Raw genomic sequence first — 15,790 nt, forward strand, 5'->3', positions numbered from 1 at the left:
GCTAACTTACCCCTCCTTAGGCATCCTGGCGGCCCCCACATTCCTTGGACTTCATTATATTGATGCCAAACTTATTGACATAGCCTACCGCATCTCAGAGTTGCCATGCTGAAGAGATCCACCACGCTTAGCTTAATACTGTTTTCTAGAACAGCTAGTAGTATAGTGGATGCTGTTGTTGTTTTTCATTCCCGTACAACAATTTGTGGCCCCATTTGGGATTTTCTTGGCAAAGATACTAGAGTGATTTGCCATTTCCTTCTCCAGCTCATTTTACAGATGAGGAACTGAGGCAAACAGGGTTAAGTGACTTGCCCAAGGTCACACAGCTAATAACTGTCTGAGGCTAGATTTGAACTCAGGAAGATGAGTCTTCCTGATTACAGGCCCAGTACTCTATCCACTGGCTGCATTTGGAGTTAGGAAAACCTGAATCCAAATCCTGAACCAGACACTTACTAGATATGTGAGTCTGGGCAAGTCACTTAACTTTTTCCCCAATTTTCTCAACAAAATGGGGGATAATAACACCTGCTCCACAGGGTCTTTGTAAAGATCAAATGAGAAATGACATTTAAAGTGCTTTGCAAACATTAAAGTGTTATGTAAATGCTAGTTATGACAACTGATTGGTGATGAAGTGCTGGAACTGGTGTCTCAAAAGACCTGAGTGAAAATCTTACCTTGGACATTTATTGTGTGACTCTGGCTAAGCCATTTAGCCTCTCTAGGCCTCAGTTTTCTCATTTGTAAAATGGGGGCAATAAAAGCAAAAGGTTGTTGTGAGGACCAAATGAGGTAACTTGGGTAAAACACTCCTCAAACTCTTAAAGGGTTATGTAAATGCTATTGTTGTTGTTATCACTGATCATTATCATTCTAATATCTCATCCAGTCCTGACACTTTTAAACTTTTTATCTCCTGAAATTTGAGGGTTTCCTGATCCTGGAATAGTTATGAGCTCTGATCCTCTTTGTCTTGGAAGAGATAAAAAGCTGATTTTATAGATTCCTGCAATGGATGTGTAGACTAATCTTAGAATCTCTCACCACCTTGTGTTTTCTGCTTATGCTTTGATAGACTCCAGCTCTAGGTTACGCTCTCTATTCAGTTTCTTCAGCTCTACTCCCCTGCTGCAGTTGGAAATCATTGGGTCCATTAAAAGATAAGTTTTCTAATCTCAGCTGGGGGCTCACTGCTGCACAGCAAACCTCTTAGTCTTCTGATTGACTTTCTCATCCTCCCAGACTGGGCAGTTCCACACCTTCTTTCCGCTTGAGCTTTAGACAGCACGCATGCTTCTCTTGCCCTATCAGCAGAGGTCCTTGCCTACTTTACTGAGAAGGCTATTCGTTGGTAGCTCACCTTTCATTTTATAGTATATCTCATTCATCCACATCTGCCTCATTTCCCTCCTCTGCTTTACTTTCTGGTAGAAGTTAACCTTTCACTTTGCCAAGGTCAACCTCTCTACCTGTGCCCTTGATCCCATCCCTTTTTCTCTGCTCCAGGATTTTGCCCCTTTGATCTGTCTCTTTTAAACCTCCTTTTCTACAGGCTCCTTCCACACTACATGGGCCTAGGTGCCCAGGTCATTCTCATCATTAAAAACCCTTCAGTTGACCCTCCTATCCCCTCCAGCTAGCATCTGATATCTCTTCTTCCTTTTATAGATAAACTCACCCACCTTGACTTCTCTGCAGGTTTTGACACTGTTAATCATGTCTTCCTCTTAGATCCGATTTCCTCATGACTTCTTTTGACACTGCTCTCGTTTTTTTTCCCCCTCTTTGTTTGATCATTCTTTCTCAGGCTGCTTTGTTGCATGCACAGGATCTGTTCTACCTCTGGACTGTGGGTGTACCTCAAAGCTCTATCCTAGTCTCTTCTCTCCCTCTACTTCTTTCTTTTTCTGTTGCTTTCTCTCTGTGATCCCATTAGATTAAATATATTCATTGAAATCAATGATCATACCTATGCTCTTGAGAGTGAGACCAAAATACCTAAATTATACATAGTCCAGCCCTCATCTCTCTCAATCTCCAGTTCTGCATCACAAACTGTTGGATATCTTTACATGCATGTCTCATACGCATTTCAAATTTAACATGTCCAAAACAGAACTTATAATTTTCTCCTATTAAACCCATCCTTTTTGTCAACCTTCCCTTTTTTGGTTGAGGTACCACCATTGTTTCCATTTCCAGGCATTCAGGTTTACAACCTCAAGAGTAATCTTTTCTTCTTCTTCCTCCTTTATCACTTCCTCCACCCCAATTCCACCAGTTGCCAAAATTTGTCAATTCTATCTTTATTACATCTCTGTCATTCATGCCTTTCTCTCCATTCAAACTACTTCCCTAGTTCTGGCAACTGGTAGACCACAAACATTTATTAAGTACTGTTTGCCAGGAATTTTGTTTAAGTGCTAGACATACTAATTCAAGCAAAAAAAAAAGACAATTCCTGACCTCAAGGAGTTTGAATTCTAATGGGGGAAGAAAAATTGGGTGGGTGAAAGTACTGGGGGTGGAGAAGGGTACTGAAATTCTGGTGGGGAACAAAGCTTGGCTAACCTGGGCCTTTCCCGAAATGGAGGCCTAGGAGGAACTCAACAATGGAAGAATCTGGCCAGCAGTTCAGTTGAAGACTTCTTGCTTAGACTATTGTAATAATTTCCTAGTTGGTTTCAGCTTTGGTCTCTCCTCTCTCCAATCCATTCTCCATGCAAGAGCAATGTAATCTTCCTAAATCACAGGTCAGACCATGCCATTCCCCAGATAAAGACTTTAATTGACTCTCTATTGTTTCTAGGATAAAATAGGAACCCTTCATTCTGGCACTGAAAACTCCTCCTAATCTAACACTAAGCCTCAAATTCCAGATTTATCTCATATTACTTCCCTTCATGTATTCTATATTCCAACTATTTTCTAATCTCAGCATTCCCTCATATATCTTCAGGATTTTTCACAAGCTGTCCTCTTGTCTGGAATGTCCTATCTTCTCACCTCTGCCTTTTAGAATCCTTAGCTTCTTTTAAAACTCTGCTCAGATGCCACCTCCTGTGGGAAGCCTCTCCCAGTATGCTTAATTAGCACACTCTTCTTATCCCAATGTGTTTTTCTATTTACAAATTGAATTCCCCCATTAGAATGTAAGCTTTAGGGGTGTGAGGTTTGTTTGTTTGTTTGTTTTTTTAACATTTCCTTTTCATATCTCCAGTGCATAGCATAATATAGCAGGCATTTAATAGATTAATTGTTGCATTGAATAAGTAGAAAACTGATTTTATTTTAGAAATGAATGCATGAACTTATTTGAAGTACAAAAGCAAAGAAGTGTGCTGTAGTGGATAGAAACCAAGTCTCAGGAAGACCTGGGTTCAAGTCTTGTTGCTGTCACATACTGGCTGTATGATCCTGGGCAAGCTCCTTAACCTCTCAGGGTTCCAGGCAACTTGGCCTGTGGGCTAGCCTACTTTTCCCCAGAGGCAGAGCAGGTACCCCAAAGCCAATAAAAATGGTTTCTAAAAACACTGACCAAGGTCCTGACTATCTAAGAGTGGAATTTGTGGCTGTGACTCTTGGAGATAGCAGTGGTGTCTTCACTGATAGCTCAAGTAATGGAAGCTTTAACCCTGCTGGGGGTAGAGGTGGGGAAAGGAGAACTGGTAGTGTCTATGCCAATGTCTGAGGGTGTGATTGGCTCTCCATGTCTTTGGCTCTCCTGGCCCAGTGAAATTCAGCCCAGAAAGATTGTCTTGGTGCATGATCAGCTGGGGCACTGCTGGCTGCTTCCGTCGGCAGACTTAAAAAGGTTCAACACATTGACAAGAGGAAACATGAGTATCGCCCCAAATGCAGACCCCATTTGTTCTGCTGCGCCACACCACACGAGGGCGCTGTGGCTCAGGTCACGCAGGAGCACTCCAGTCATCACCTTCACATAGCTCAGGGTCCCAGTGAAAAGCACCCAAGAGATAACCTGAAAGCACAAAGGAAGATGTACTCTTTCCCTTTAGATAGGGTCCTCCATGGCAAAAAGAACCCTATGGAGCTGACCTGCCAGTGTAAATGGAGCCCCAATAGCAAGCTGTTTTCCCTTCAGCACCAATGGGAGGCTATCTGAGATGACTTTCCCATGCCCACCCCCAAACCAAACAGATGGTCTGATACTGTGGCCTAGAAGGAACTGAGACAGAGAACGGGAGAAGAGGGGAGGATGGAAGGAGAGAGGAGGGAAGAAATTACTCACGATGATGGCTTCTCCCCAGTGGGAGCCCTTTAGCAGAGGGCAGGGACTCAGGACAGCCATGGCCATGTTGTAGGCTCCAAAACCAGTGCCCACCACTGTGATGACTCCCAGCCACAAGAGAGACCTGAGGAGGGAAGCAAAAGGTCCCCTACTCACTTGTCACTGTCTCTCCCATTATCCACACCTCCAAAGTAAACTTCTGAGAGGAAGACTTTACCCGATCCAAATATGATTAGATCACCTGCCAGCAGCCATGGAAGAATGTGATAGGCCTGGGGACCCAGGGGAAATATTACTGTCTCTGCTATTTAATCTCTTATCCCCTTGGGGAAGTCTCTTCTTTTTAAGCCTCAGTTTCCCAATCTGTAATTATGGCAGTGTTTGACTAGGGTATCTTCCAACACTGACATAATTGATAGGGAACTGCTCTTGCACCCAGGAAGACCAGGGTTCAAGTCCTTCCTCTGACATACTGTGTGACCTTTGGCAACTTTACCAACTTCCCAGGATGCTAAGCAATTTCCTAAGACTTTAAGGGAAGGTGCCAAACTGGAACTGTATTCCTAGAAGGAGCTGCCTTATCTGGGAGTTCCCTTCCACAAATGAAGTCACAGGGCCGGTTCCTAGCCATATCACTATCTACTTTTTAAGGTCCTTCTAAGCTCTGTAACACTCATTTGGACTTGTTTATGTTAGCATTGTAAATGTTCTTCAGCTCTTTTTCTGTATGTGAACACTGTCTCAGCCAAGAACCTATAATGTCCTGGAGGGGAGGGACAGCGTCTTCCATGTCTTTGTTTCTCCAAGGCCCATAACCCCTAATATAGGGCTCTGCACACAGGGCAATTCAACTTATGTGATGGACACAGGCCTGTGTGTCTACCAGATCCTTTGGTATTTTACTTTTCAATATAGTATCTACCAGCCTTCTTATACTCAAGGTGGGAGGTAACACTCAACTGGGACCTGGAATCCAAACAAGCCAGGCAGCTGAACTCATCCCCCATGACCCCTCTCCCTACTTCCAACCACCAATCTTGCTCCCCCCCACCCAGAGGTAGGAAAATCAAAAAGGATAACAGTCAGGGTGTTTTAAAAGTGTCAAGATTTAAGACTGGGGGGAACTAATGTCAGATGACTTCAGTAGTGACTTGGCACAAATGAAAACATCTGGGCCTGGCTCTAGCACAGGGACAGAAATTCACTGAGTCTTTGCTCTGGAATATTCCAGATGGACAGGACCTGAAAGATCAGTGTGGTCCAGTGGAAAGAGCATTCAACAGTTCTAGAGATGTAGGATTTAAATCTGGATTTGACATTTAGTATCTCTTCATCTAAGAACAGGCAGCTAGGTGGTGCAGTGGATAGAGCACTGGACCTCAAGTCAGGAAAACCTAAGTTCAAATTTGACCCCAGATACTAGCTGTGTGACCTTGGTCAAATAACCTAACCCTGTCTCAGTTTCCTTATCTGTAAAATGAGCCAGAGAAGGAAATGGCAAAGCACTCCTGTATCTCTCAAGACCTTTTAGTTATCTGTGTTCTCTTCCTCTTCAATTTATCTTTCTTTAGTTATCTATAAGTTATAAACTTGGTCTATAACATAAATAGATCAATCAATCAACATTTAAACTGCGTAATTTATTAACATCTCTAGGCCTCAAATTTCCTTATCTGCAAGATGAGAAGTTGGATTAGATCACCAGTTTTTCATGATTTTTTTTAATCAGAATCCTTTGACAGTCTGGCAGAGCTTATGGATCCTTTCTCACAATAATGTTTTAAAATACACAATAAAACACAAATATTTTTTGAAAAACCCAGGTCACAGAATCTAGGTTAAGAACCCTTGGGCCAGATGGGCTCTGAGGTCCCTTCCAGCTGGGGGTCTATTCTTTAATTTTGATTAGGCTAGAGTAGGACTTCTTAAACTTTTTCCACTCAAAGACCCTTTTTCACAGTCAGGCAGTGTTTGCTTGGGGGTGTGTGGCCTGAGGGCATTGAAGTGCAAAGTGTGCATTCTTTGTGTTCAGAACCAAGCCTGCAATGAAGTTGTATGATACAATACAGGCAAGAGATGCCAGAAACACCTCAGATTCATTAAACATTTGATTCTGAATTAATTTTTGGTCTTGCATGTTCGGAAACCTTTTACTGTTGCCAAATATTTTGCAACCCTCTATGGGGTGGTGACCCACAGTTTAATAAGTATTGGGCTAGAGGGAGAGGAAACTGAGGCTAAGAGAGGGGGTGTGATTTGCCTAAGTTAATGGCAGAGCTGGGATTAGAACCCAGAGGTTCTTATTTCCTGCTAAATGTTTTATGGACTTTTTTTAATGCACTGCATCGTTCTGCCTCTCTGTGGGGCTGCTCCTAAGTTACCCTCTCCTTTCCCTGTCGTTAACTCTTGTTTACCCCACTCCCCACCCCTCTAATGGAGAGATCCTTCAGGGGCCAGTGTCACCTACCTGCTGGGCAGGCACATAGCCAGGAGGCAAGCGAGGGGGTTCGCCATGGCACTAAGTGTTGCAGACAAGTGGTAGGCCACAGAACCGTAAGACATGCAGGAGTAAGTCTGAACAGAAGGAAGGATTCCATTGGTGAGGGCATTCGTGAAGACCACCAGGATATAGATGAAGGCTAATTGGGCCTGTGGCCAGACAGTGGTCTTCTTCTCCTCAGGCCTGGCCACTGATAGGCAGCTGTCTCTGTTGCTGCTGCCAGCTGAGGCTTCCTGGAGCTGGAAGGATCTGAGAGTCACCTGGCTGACCAGGAGGTCCTCAGTCGAGAGCTCCCACTGCTTAGGGAGCCGAGTCAGGCCGAAGAAGGCAGTCAGGCAGCAGGCCATCATGATTGTCAGCAGGAGAAAGAAGACAAAAGGGGAGAAATTGGCTGGTATGTAGCAGGTCTCCAGCTGGGGGGTGCTGGTGGTGAGGTCAGGGTTCAGAGTGATGTTCAGTGACCCAAGGGTGAAGGATGCTTTAGTGATGTTAGGTGGCTCAGTGGTTATAGAGCTGTTGGTGACTTGGGAACAGCTGTTGAGCCCTGATCCCTGGGCCAGAGCCACCAGAGCAGGGAGGAGACCGCTTAGCCCTTCCCCAACAAAGAAGGAAGTGAGGTACTGGGCTGGCAGGCGGGCCATGAAGGGTAGGAAAGTGACAGAGGAGGTGCAGTCCACTAGGGCCAGGAAGAAGGTGAGGACCAGGAAAGCTGTGCTATGCAGAACACCAGCCACCACTGAAGTCTTCTCCCACAGGAAAGCGAAGAGGAAGCAGGCAGTTGTGCCCAGGGCCAGCACAACATAGATGACTGGGACCTCAGAGAGGTAGCCAGGCCGGAATCGGTGAAGAAGGGTGATGAAGAGTGGCCCCACATTGGCTAGCTGGATGATGATTGTGAGGTAGGAGGGTAGGTACCAACCTTCAGGCAGTTTTGTTACTAGCAGAGGCAACTCTACCCAGAGTCCATTGATGGCCACCCAGGAGCCAGAGCCAAAGATGCAGACTAATAGGTGGGTGAGCAGAGCCATGGTACCTCTTTCCCTGGGCTTCCTTGGGGACCTCCAGGATTGTCTAGGGATCCACCTATTGAAGGGAAAAGAAAGTTGTTTAATTTGCTGTTATTTACCCACAGAGCTTTTGTACCTTGTGCCCATATTTTAGCAGCTAATTTCAAAGGGGAATATTATAAATTGTTCTATCATTGGCATAAATTCTCCCCTCCTCTCTCTCCCTTCCTCCCTAATTTCTTCACAAGGCTTAGTGAGAGCAGATGAAGACGTTTGAACAGCATAGAATCATGTACATCAGAGCTGGGAAGGAGCATTAGAACACAGAATGTTAGATCTGGGAGGAATCTTCAGGGCCACCTAGTTGGACCCCTTTTTATACAGAGGAGAAACTGAGGCCCAGAGACGGAAAGAGGTTGGACCATCAGTCAGGAGACAGATGGCCAGGAAGCCTGACAATGAATTACAAAAATGAGCTCTACTCGGGAGGGACTGAGGGAAGTGGGAGGAGTGTGGACCAGTAGAAACTAGAAAGGATATGTATGTGACGAGAAGCAGGAGGAGGGTAGCTTAAAAATTGTTGAGAGACAAATGTCTGGTGGTAGTGGGAAAATGAAGCAACCACTTGGGTGTATGTGAGCAAGGAGATCCAGGTAGGAGGGGAGAGGAGACATTGCCAGCAGAGCATTTTGGCTTGAAGTGGAGGTTTTGTTTGGGTAACTGGCCAGAAAGGACCTTGTTTCCTGAATGTCCAAAGAGAATCAAAAGAGATATAAAAATATAGAGTGAACAAAGGAGAGATAGAGTGAGAAAGAGCTGGAGGGCCTGAGGGTTAGACAGAGGGAAAGAATGAGTGGTCAACAGACAGGGAGAGACAGCAGAAGTAGAGAAAGTAGATGGGAGAGAGAGAAGAGTGAATGAGTGAGACATAGGGAGAGAAAGAGAGACAGGAGAAAGTCAGAGAAGAAGAAAGAGGCAGGGAGAGAAGAACTGAGAAACAGAGGGAGAAACAGAACCTTCCTTAGTCCCTAGGGTTCTCTCCTGGACCAGTTAGAACTGTAAGCCTGGGTTGAGAGGAGACTGGAAGCTACTTTATCTGCAACACATAATACTTTTCTAAGCACTTTCCCAACCTTCATTTGGGCCTCACAGCCAGGAAGAGGCAGGGCAGGAATGAAACTCATTTTATATTTTTGTTCAAGACCTGTCTTGGCAAGTGGAAACTCCTTCTGCTATTGTAGATAAGCAACTCATCTATAATTTAACCAGCTTAGAGAGAATTTCCTGGTGAGTTGAGAAATTAAGTAACATTCTTGTGCTCACATAGCTAGTATGTGTTTGTGAGCACAGGCTTTCCTGGCTCCAAGACTTGCCCTGGACCCCCTAGGGCATGGCACCTCTTACATCCCAATTTCACAAAGAAGGAAACAGAAATAAGGAAGAGGGTTCTCTGAACTGTGGCTGGAGTGGCCTTGTTTAGCAGGGGTGGAGCTGATGGGCATGTGTTTGGCTCTAGTGAACCTGGGTTACCAGTTGGGACTGTCTGAAAAAAAAAAACCAAAACTTTCTTTTTCTTAATTGTATCCCCAGTACTTAGCACGGTGCCTGGCACATAGTAGATGCTTAGTGAATGTTTATTGGAGCGTGACAGACTTTGTTCAACCTCATTCCCCACAGCAATAACCTTGACCCTGCTTTGGCTATTCAGGGGAGGGCAGGGAGCTTGAGCTAAATCACTCCTTCCCAAGGATGGGTATAAGGTCTATATCTGAAAGCGATCAGCTTTGTCCTAGAATCCTCCTGCCAACTGCTCAATCCTTTAGCAGGATATAAGGAGGAATTGTTGTGGGAGGTACCAAAGGGGTGCAAGGAGGGAAATTGGAGGGATAGGGAAGTAATAGTTCTCTTAGTTCTTCCTCTCCTGGTTTTGGAGAAACCTTAAGGTTGAAAGAAGGGTTAGTCTTCTGAGTCATGGTTGGGTTTCTCTACTCTATTAGCATTAGGATCAGTGTTAGCAGGAGTGGGAAGGGAAGTTACATGTTTCTCCAGGAAGTGCTAAGAGGTTCACCTGTCTCACAGGTTATTCCACTGCTTTGAAATTTGGCTATGAGATAAATTGCCTTTGTATAACCTGAAGAGCTGAAATGGTAGGTAGTTGTTTACCTATTGAGACAGCCCAGTATAGTGGATAGGGCACTGGATTTGTTATCAGGAAGACCTAGGTTCAAATTCTTGCCTCAGAAAGTAGTTGTGTGACCCTGGGTAAGTCACTTAACCTCTCTGTGCCTTAGTTTCTTCATCTATAAAGTGAGGAGGGATGGATTAGATGACTTCTTAGGCAGCTCTAAATATATGAACCATCCACATAGTGGAACAGGGCCAAGTAGAATCCCAGCTTTAGAGCTGGAAGCAACCGTTGGAGGTCCTGACTCCTTTCTAATGGAGCTCTACAAATAAAGTAACATGCCTTAGAGTTAGAAGGGACTTTAAAGACTCCCTGCTCCAACGTCATGGCTTTACCCAGAAGGCAGTCTGGGTAAGTAAGTTAGAGACAGAATTCAAATCCAGGTCTTTGGTGGATCTGTTCTTCCCACTGTACCAATCATTCCTCACTCTCTCCGATACAGTCATGGATTTGAAAAACAGAACTCCCCATCCTCCAAAAGGCTGGGACACTGAGGCCAAAGAGATGACTGGCAGCCACCCCCTGATGGAACAAAGTGATCCCTCCTGCATGTTAGGTGTTATAAATTGGGCAAACATTGACACTGAACATAATCCAGGGGTGAGGTTCACAGTGGCTTTAACTATCTGATCTCTTGTCATGAGTCAGAACTGGCTGGCTTAGTTCTCCTGATTTTCAGGAGGACTTCCTGAAAGAAGGAATTTTCTTTAGGCTATTCCTTGGTTCTTTCTTGCCTCCACTGGCACCCTTCCTAAGGGAAGGGCTCAGATTCAGGGCCCCCAAGGGATTTATAGCTCAGAGAACTTTAGAGTTCTTGAACTACATTTGACAGAAGAAATTTAGGCCCAGTGAGGGAGTGGATCTTGCCTAAAGTCACACAATAGCAGATCTGGGTTTGAACCTAAACCCTGTGATTCCAAGTCCAACACTTTTTTTCTTGGGTGACTGTCCCTCAAATCCTTTTTAGCTTGAAACCCAGTTCCTCCCTTTTACTCCCTTCCCCAACTCCCCTAGCTAATTTCTTTTCTTTCTTTAAAGAGCTTTGTGTTGGTTTCTGCTTTTTATTTGCAACCCAGTTTTGAAAGAGTTGGGTGATTTGATTAAGAATATTTGGGAGCAGAAAGATCTGGTCATTATTTTCTCCCCTTTCCATTCTAGTCAGGCTAACTTCATTGACTCACACTCCTTCATCCCTCATAATCTTTTCCCCATCTCCCCTGGAATACCCACCCCCAATCCAGGCCTAGTAGGTCTAAATCCCACCTTTCCTGCAAAGGCCCTTTTTGTCCAAATATTTTTTTGTTTGTTTGTTTTGTTCTAGCTGAAGTAGCATTAGATCTAAGTCTAGGAATAAGGAGACCTGAGTTGAAGTTTTCAATTCTACCATGTTTCCTGGGTGACCATGGGCAAAATGCCTTCCCTTCTCTGGACCTCAGTTATTCCATTTGTCCAATCAGAATATTTACATAGGTCTTTATGGCTAATATTCTGTTTTCTAGTGTCCCTTCCCATTTTCACTCTCTTCCCTCTTCTTCTGGGATCCTTTTGTGTGCTGACATTACTTGTTCTAAGATCCCTTTCAGCTCTGTGAGACTATGATTCTACTAATTATGCCTCATTTTAACCATCCCTCATTGTATCCATTCCTTCTCATGAAGGCCTTCCACTTTAGTCAGATCCCACACATCAGACTCATTCTGTCCTTAGACATGTACTCACTCTGTTCTCCACAACTTGGACTGCTATAGCTCCATTTCTGCCTTTTCAAATTCTGCCTCTCTAAACCCTGGCCATCCTTTAAGGTCAGAATCTGGTCTTATCTCCTCAGAAAATCTTCCTGAAATAATTAAAGAGCCCTGGAATATCAGGATTGGAAGAGCTCTGGACCATCTAGTCTAGTCTCTTTATTTGAAAAGGGAGAAAACCAAGGCCTAGAAAAAGAAAATGATTTCCCAAGGTCACATAGTAAGAAGAACTGGGACCAGACCTCAGCTGTGCCATTTTAGGAGTTTATGGGACCTTGTGTATATATTTAACCTCTCTCTCGGCCCAGTTTCTCCAACTGTAAAATGAAGAGATTGGATTAGGTGCTGTCTAAGGCTCCTCCCAGCTCAAAATCTACGATCTTTTTTGAGTCCAAGAGCAGGGATTCTCAAGTCCACAGTTATCACTCCCTTTTTTTGAACTATTTTGGTACTTACAGTCTGTACCATGCAAATCAGATACTCAAGCACATACTATCTAGAATGGCTTTTAATTTTTTCCTTGTTGTCCCAGTCAAAGGGTATCTCAGAGGTTTGTCAAACTACAGCACTCAAGGTGCTATGCATGTCAACTCCCTGGGTGTGCTCCTTAGCCTCATCATTACTGAAGTGGAGTAGATAGATGATGCACTGGTTCTAGGGACAAAACTAGATTCAAATCCTGCCTTAGATACTTACTACCTCTGGGAGCTTGGACATGTCACTTTATCTTTCTGAGCCCTGGCTTCCTCATCAGTAAAATGAAGGGGTTTTACTAGATGGCCTTTGGGGTCCCTTCCAGCTCTCTATCTCCCCTTCTGCTATCCAATGATCCCTGCTAGGAATTTCTGCAAGCTGGCAGAATCAGATAGCCAGGATGAAGATCATATTTTAGAGCTAGAAGGGACAGAATAGAAGGAGCCTGGCATGAGAGTGACCTGACTAGGTCCTAATGGGAAGGAGTGAAAGCATCTGGATGCTTAGAGTGGGGTATGATTAGAACCACAGAATGCTTGAGCTGAAAGGGACCTTAGAACATTAGGAGCTTCAAGTTCAACTAATTTACAGAGAAGGTAACTGAGGCAGAGGGCAGTTAGGGGGCACAGTGGTTAGAACGCTGGACCTGGAGTAGGAAGCTAAGTCTTCCTGTGTTCAGATCTGGCCTCAGACATTTATTAGTTGTGTGACCCTCGACAAGTCACTTCACCCTGTTTGCCTCAGTTTCCTCATCTCTCAAATGAGCTGGAGAAGGAGATGGCCAATCACTCCAGTGTCTTTGCCAAGAAAATCCCAAATAAAGTCATGAAGAGTCAGACACTACTGGAAAAAGCAAACAAACAACTGAACAACAACTGAGGCAGAAGTGACTTACTTAAAGTCACAAAATTGTTAAGTAGAAGTACACCTTCTGATTCCAAATCTAGGTCTCTTTTCATTAAGGCTAAGCACCTCATGCTAGCTGCCATGTCATTGCTGTTTTGCACTTTGTAGACTCCTTGACAGAGGATTTCTTATTCATTCTTGCACCTTCCCTGTAAGGAGGGAGGGCTGGACTATTATCCTCATTTTACAGAAGCAGAAAAGACTTCAGGATGGAAAAAGGAAATCACTTGCTCCCTATTACATAGCTAGTAAGGCAGGGAATCAAACCTGGGTCCCCTAAACCCAAATCCCACCATGCTGTTTCCACTATGTCCCAGCTGCTTCTTCTAGCTATAAAGGAATAAGTAAATGACAAGGGCTATGATGTGAGAATAAGATGAGGAAAAGCAGGGTCAAGGACCTGGGGTCCTTAGGGCAGGGAAGGGGTGAAACTCTTCAAGACATCCTCCCCCCTCAGGAGAGCCTGCTTCCTAAGTCCTCCAGAAGAATAGCCCTTCTCAGTAATATACCATGGAGCTCCCCTCAGACTCCTCCAAAGGCCCCTAATAAATGCCTGTTGATTCTTCATTAGCCACACTGGAAATACAAGGATATAGGCTTCTGCAAAAACTATAGCCTGAACTTTTTCAATCCTATTGGCTTAGTTTTCTCATGGCACTGGTGTTCTCTGTCTCAGAGTCAGTTCTCTAAGTAAAAATTTATTAAATACCTATTAGGTGCCAGGTACTATGTGCTAAGTGTCAATGATACAAAAAGAGGCAAAAGATAGTCTCTGCCCTCAAGGAGCTAACAAGCTACATGCAAATAAATATATACAGACAAGCTTTACACAGGAGAAATAGGAAATAATTACCAGAGGGAAGGCACTGGAATTAAAAGGGGCTAGGAAAGGCTGCCTCTAGAACCAAATCTTCCTCCGGAAGCAGTGAGGACTCCAGATAAAATTGGAGTGACTGGATTTGATGCCAGAAGACCTGGTTTCAAGTTCTGACTCAGGCCCTTAATCAGGGTGTGATCTTGGGCAAGTCTATCTCTGAGCTTCAGTCAGTTCCCTCATCTAGAAAACAAGGGGCTTGGACTTAAGTGATCTCTGCAGTCCCTGGCAGGTCATGGTCCTGTAAGCCCATGGAACCAGAGATGTGTTCAGGCTGGAGCAGGGCAGCAGGAACCCTCCCTGGTCAAGCCTCCTCCTCAGTTCTCCCACTAGAGTCCTCCCAGCTCCCTCTATTCCCCTTAGCTTGTAGTTCCCAAGAGCCCCGTGACCCAAGAGTATTTACCTGGAGGCAGCCTGTGTCAAGAGGACCAGGGGAGAGTTGTGAGTATTGGCACTGGTCCAGACCACTCTGCCCTGACTTGGGAAAAAGTCTGGGCTCCGGGGGCAGTTCGGGAACTTAGTGCCCTAGTGCTCACATGAACCAATGCCAGACGTCTGAGCAAGGTCAGCTCTAGCACACCCAGCAGGGGAGGGATTCATAAACCACTCTCTGGGTCCCTCTGTCTTAACCCCCTCCCCTAGCTTCCCCTGTTCCTCCCCTTTCCCCATCCCTCACCCCCTCCCTCTCTATGGGTGGAGATGACAGCCAGGGAGAGCGGGGCCTCTGAAGGAGTTGGGGAGTGCCCCTGTCACCTTGCCAGATCTTCTACTGGGGAGGAGAAAAAGAAGCCAGTCTGGAACCAGGAGCCTGTCGAGACCTCATCCTTCCTGTTCCTACAGAGGTCTGGGGCTGGAGGAAGGTAGGGGAAGTCCACGAAAAGCTTCCTTATCCCATCTTAACTACTTGGAAGTGGATGAAAAGACACAGAAAAACTCTTGTCTCTCCGTCTGTGTCCCCCTCTGTCCCTCTCTCTGTCTGTCTCTCCCCCGATCTGCTCCAGGTCTCTCCTTTCACTCAGTGCTTCCTCCTCCCTGGGTTACCTGCATGGCAGGTCCCAGGTCTCCTCTCAGGAGGGGCAAACAGGCAGCTAAGCATTAACTTGGCCTCTGCTTCTTGCCTGGCAACCTGAGGAAATTGATCTGAGAATTCCAGGGTCACCTGATACCCTTGGCAAATACTCAGGTGACAACCTTCCCTCTAGTCCACCCCCCACTCCTTTCCCTTCAATGCTTCTCCCTGGGACTAGAGGGGTTCTTACTAGATTAGACACCTAAAACTATGGCCTCTAGGCTAAAAGTGGGTTAGTTGGGGTCAGATTTTAAAGATGATTGTGGGTGGGATTAGGAGAATAAGAGATAATCTGGAGTCTCAGGTGATCTTAATGCAGTCCTAGAATCTGGATTCTGGTCCTAACTCTGCCTCTAATTTTCTGTGTGACTTTGAGCAAATCCTTTTCTTTCTCTGGGCTGTCTGGGACTCAGTTTCTCCATATATAAAATTAAATGTTGATCTAGATGGCTTATAAGGGCCCTTCCCTATCTGATAGATTTATGTCTATTTTCTAAGTTCCTTTCAATCTCTGATACTCTGTGATTGCCCATTGGGAACTGGGGCACATGCCAGGGAATTGAGTCTTTCTTCATTGTCCAAACGTGAGCAGTGATTATCTTAATCACCAAACACTGTGCCCCAACAGGCCCATGCTCCAGCTGCTGCTGAAGTTCAAGGAAAGGTGGCATTCTCTCCTACTTTTTGCCTTCTCTGAAGCACAAGGATACTAAACATTCTCCTGAAAAGGACTTTGATAGTCAGAATTGGGAAGGATCCTAGAACCTAGTGG

General features: G+C 45.0%; 2 protein-coding genes across 3 annotated transcripts in view; one reads left to right on the forward strand and one right to left on the reverse strand.

Moving 5' to 3' along the window:
• Positions 1-3,292: 3,292 nt before the first annotated feature.
• On the reverse strand, positions 3,293-14,525 carry LOC114047333 (solute carrier family 52, riboflavin transporter, member 3-like). 2 transcript variants are annotated; one of them, XM_027868120.1, is made up of 4 exons: positions 14,353-14,525; positions 6,726-7,841; positions 4,259-4,382; positions 3,293-3,988 (listed from the first exon to the last, which is right to left on the reverse strand). In XM_027868120.1, exons 2-4 carry the CDS (start codon positions 7,784-7,786, stop codon positions 3,776-3,778), a joined length of 1,398 nt encoding a protein of 465 aa, XP_027723921.1. In that variant the 5' UTR covers positions 7,787-7,841; positions 14,353-14,525; the 3' UTR covers positions 3,293-3,775. The 2 variants fall into 2 exon arrangements, with proteins under 2 accessions (XP_027723921.1, XP_027723923.1); XM_027868122.1 differs by lacking the exon at positions 14,353-14,525 and adding an exon at positions 13,929-14,005.
• A 203-nt stretch (positions 14,526-14,728) lies between these two features.
• LOC114047334 (protein FAM110A-like) overlaps positions 14,729-15,790 on the forward strand; it is a 67,221-nt gene continuing 66,159 nt past the window's right edge. Inside the window, exon 1 of the mRNA XM_027868125.1 lies at positions 14,729-14,809. The gene's annotated coding sequence lies outside the window, so the exon portion shown is untranslated. The remainder of the gene's footprint in view (positions 14,810-15,790) is intronic.

The sequence above is a fragment of the Vombatus ursinus genome, unplaced genomic scaffold (genome assembly GCF_900497805.2).
Source record: "Vombatus ursinus unplaced genomic scaffold, bare-nosed wombat genome assembly UNPS02014786.1, whole genome shotgun sequence".
Taxonomy (NCBI): Eukaryota; Metazoa; Chordata; class Mammalia; order Diprotodontia; family Vombatidae; genus Vombatus; species Vombatus ursinus.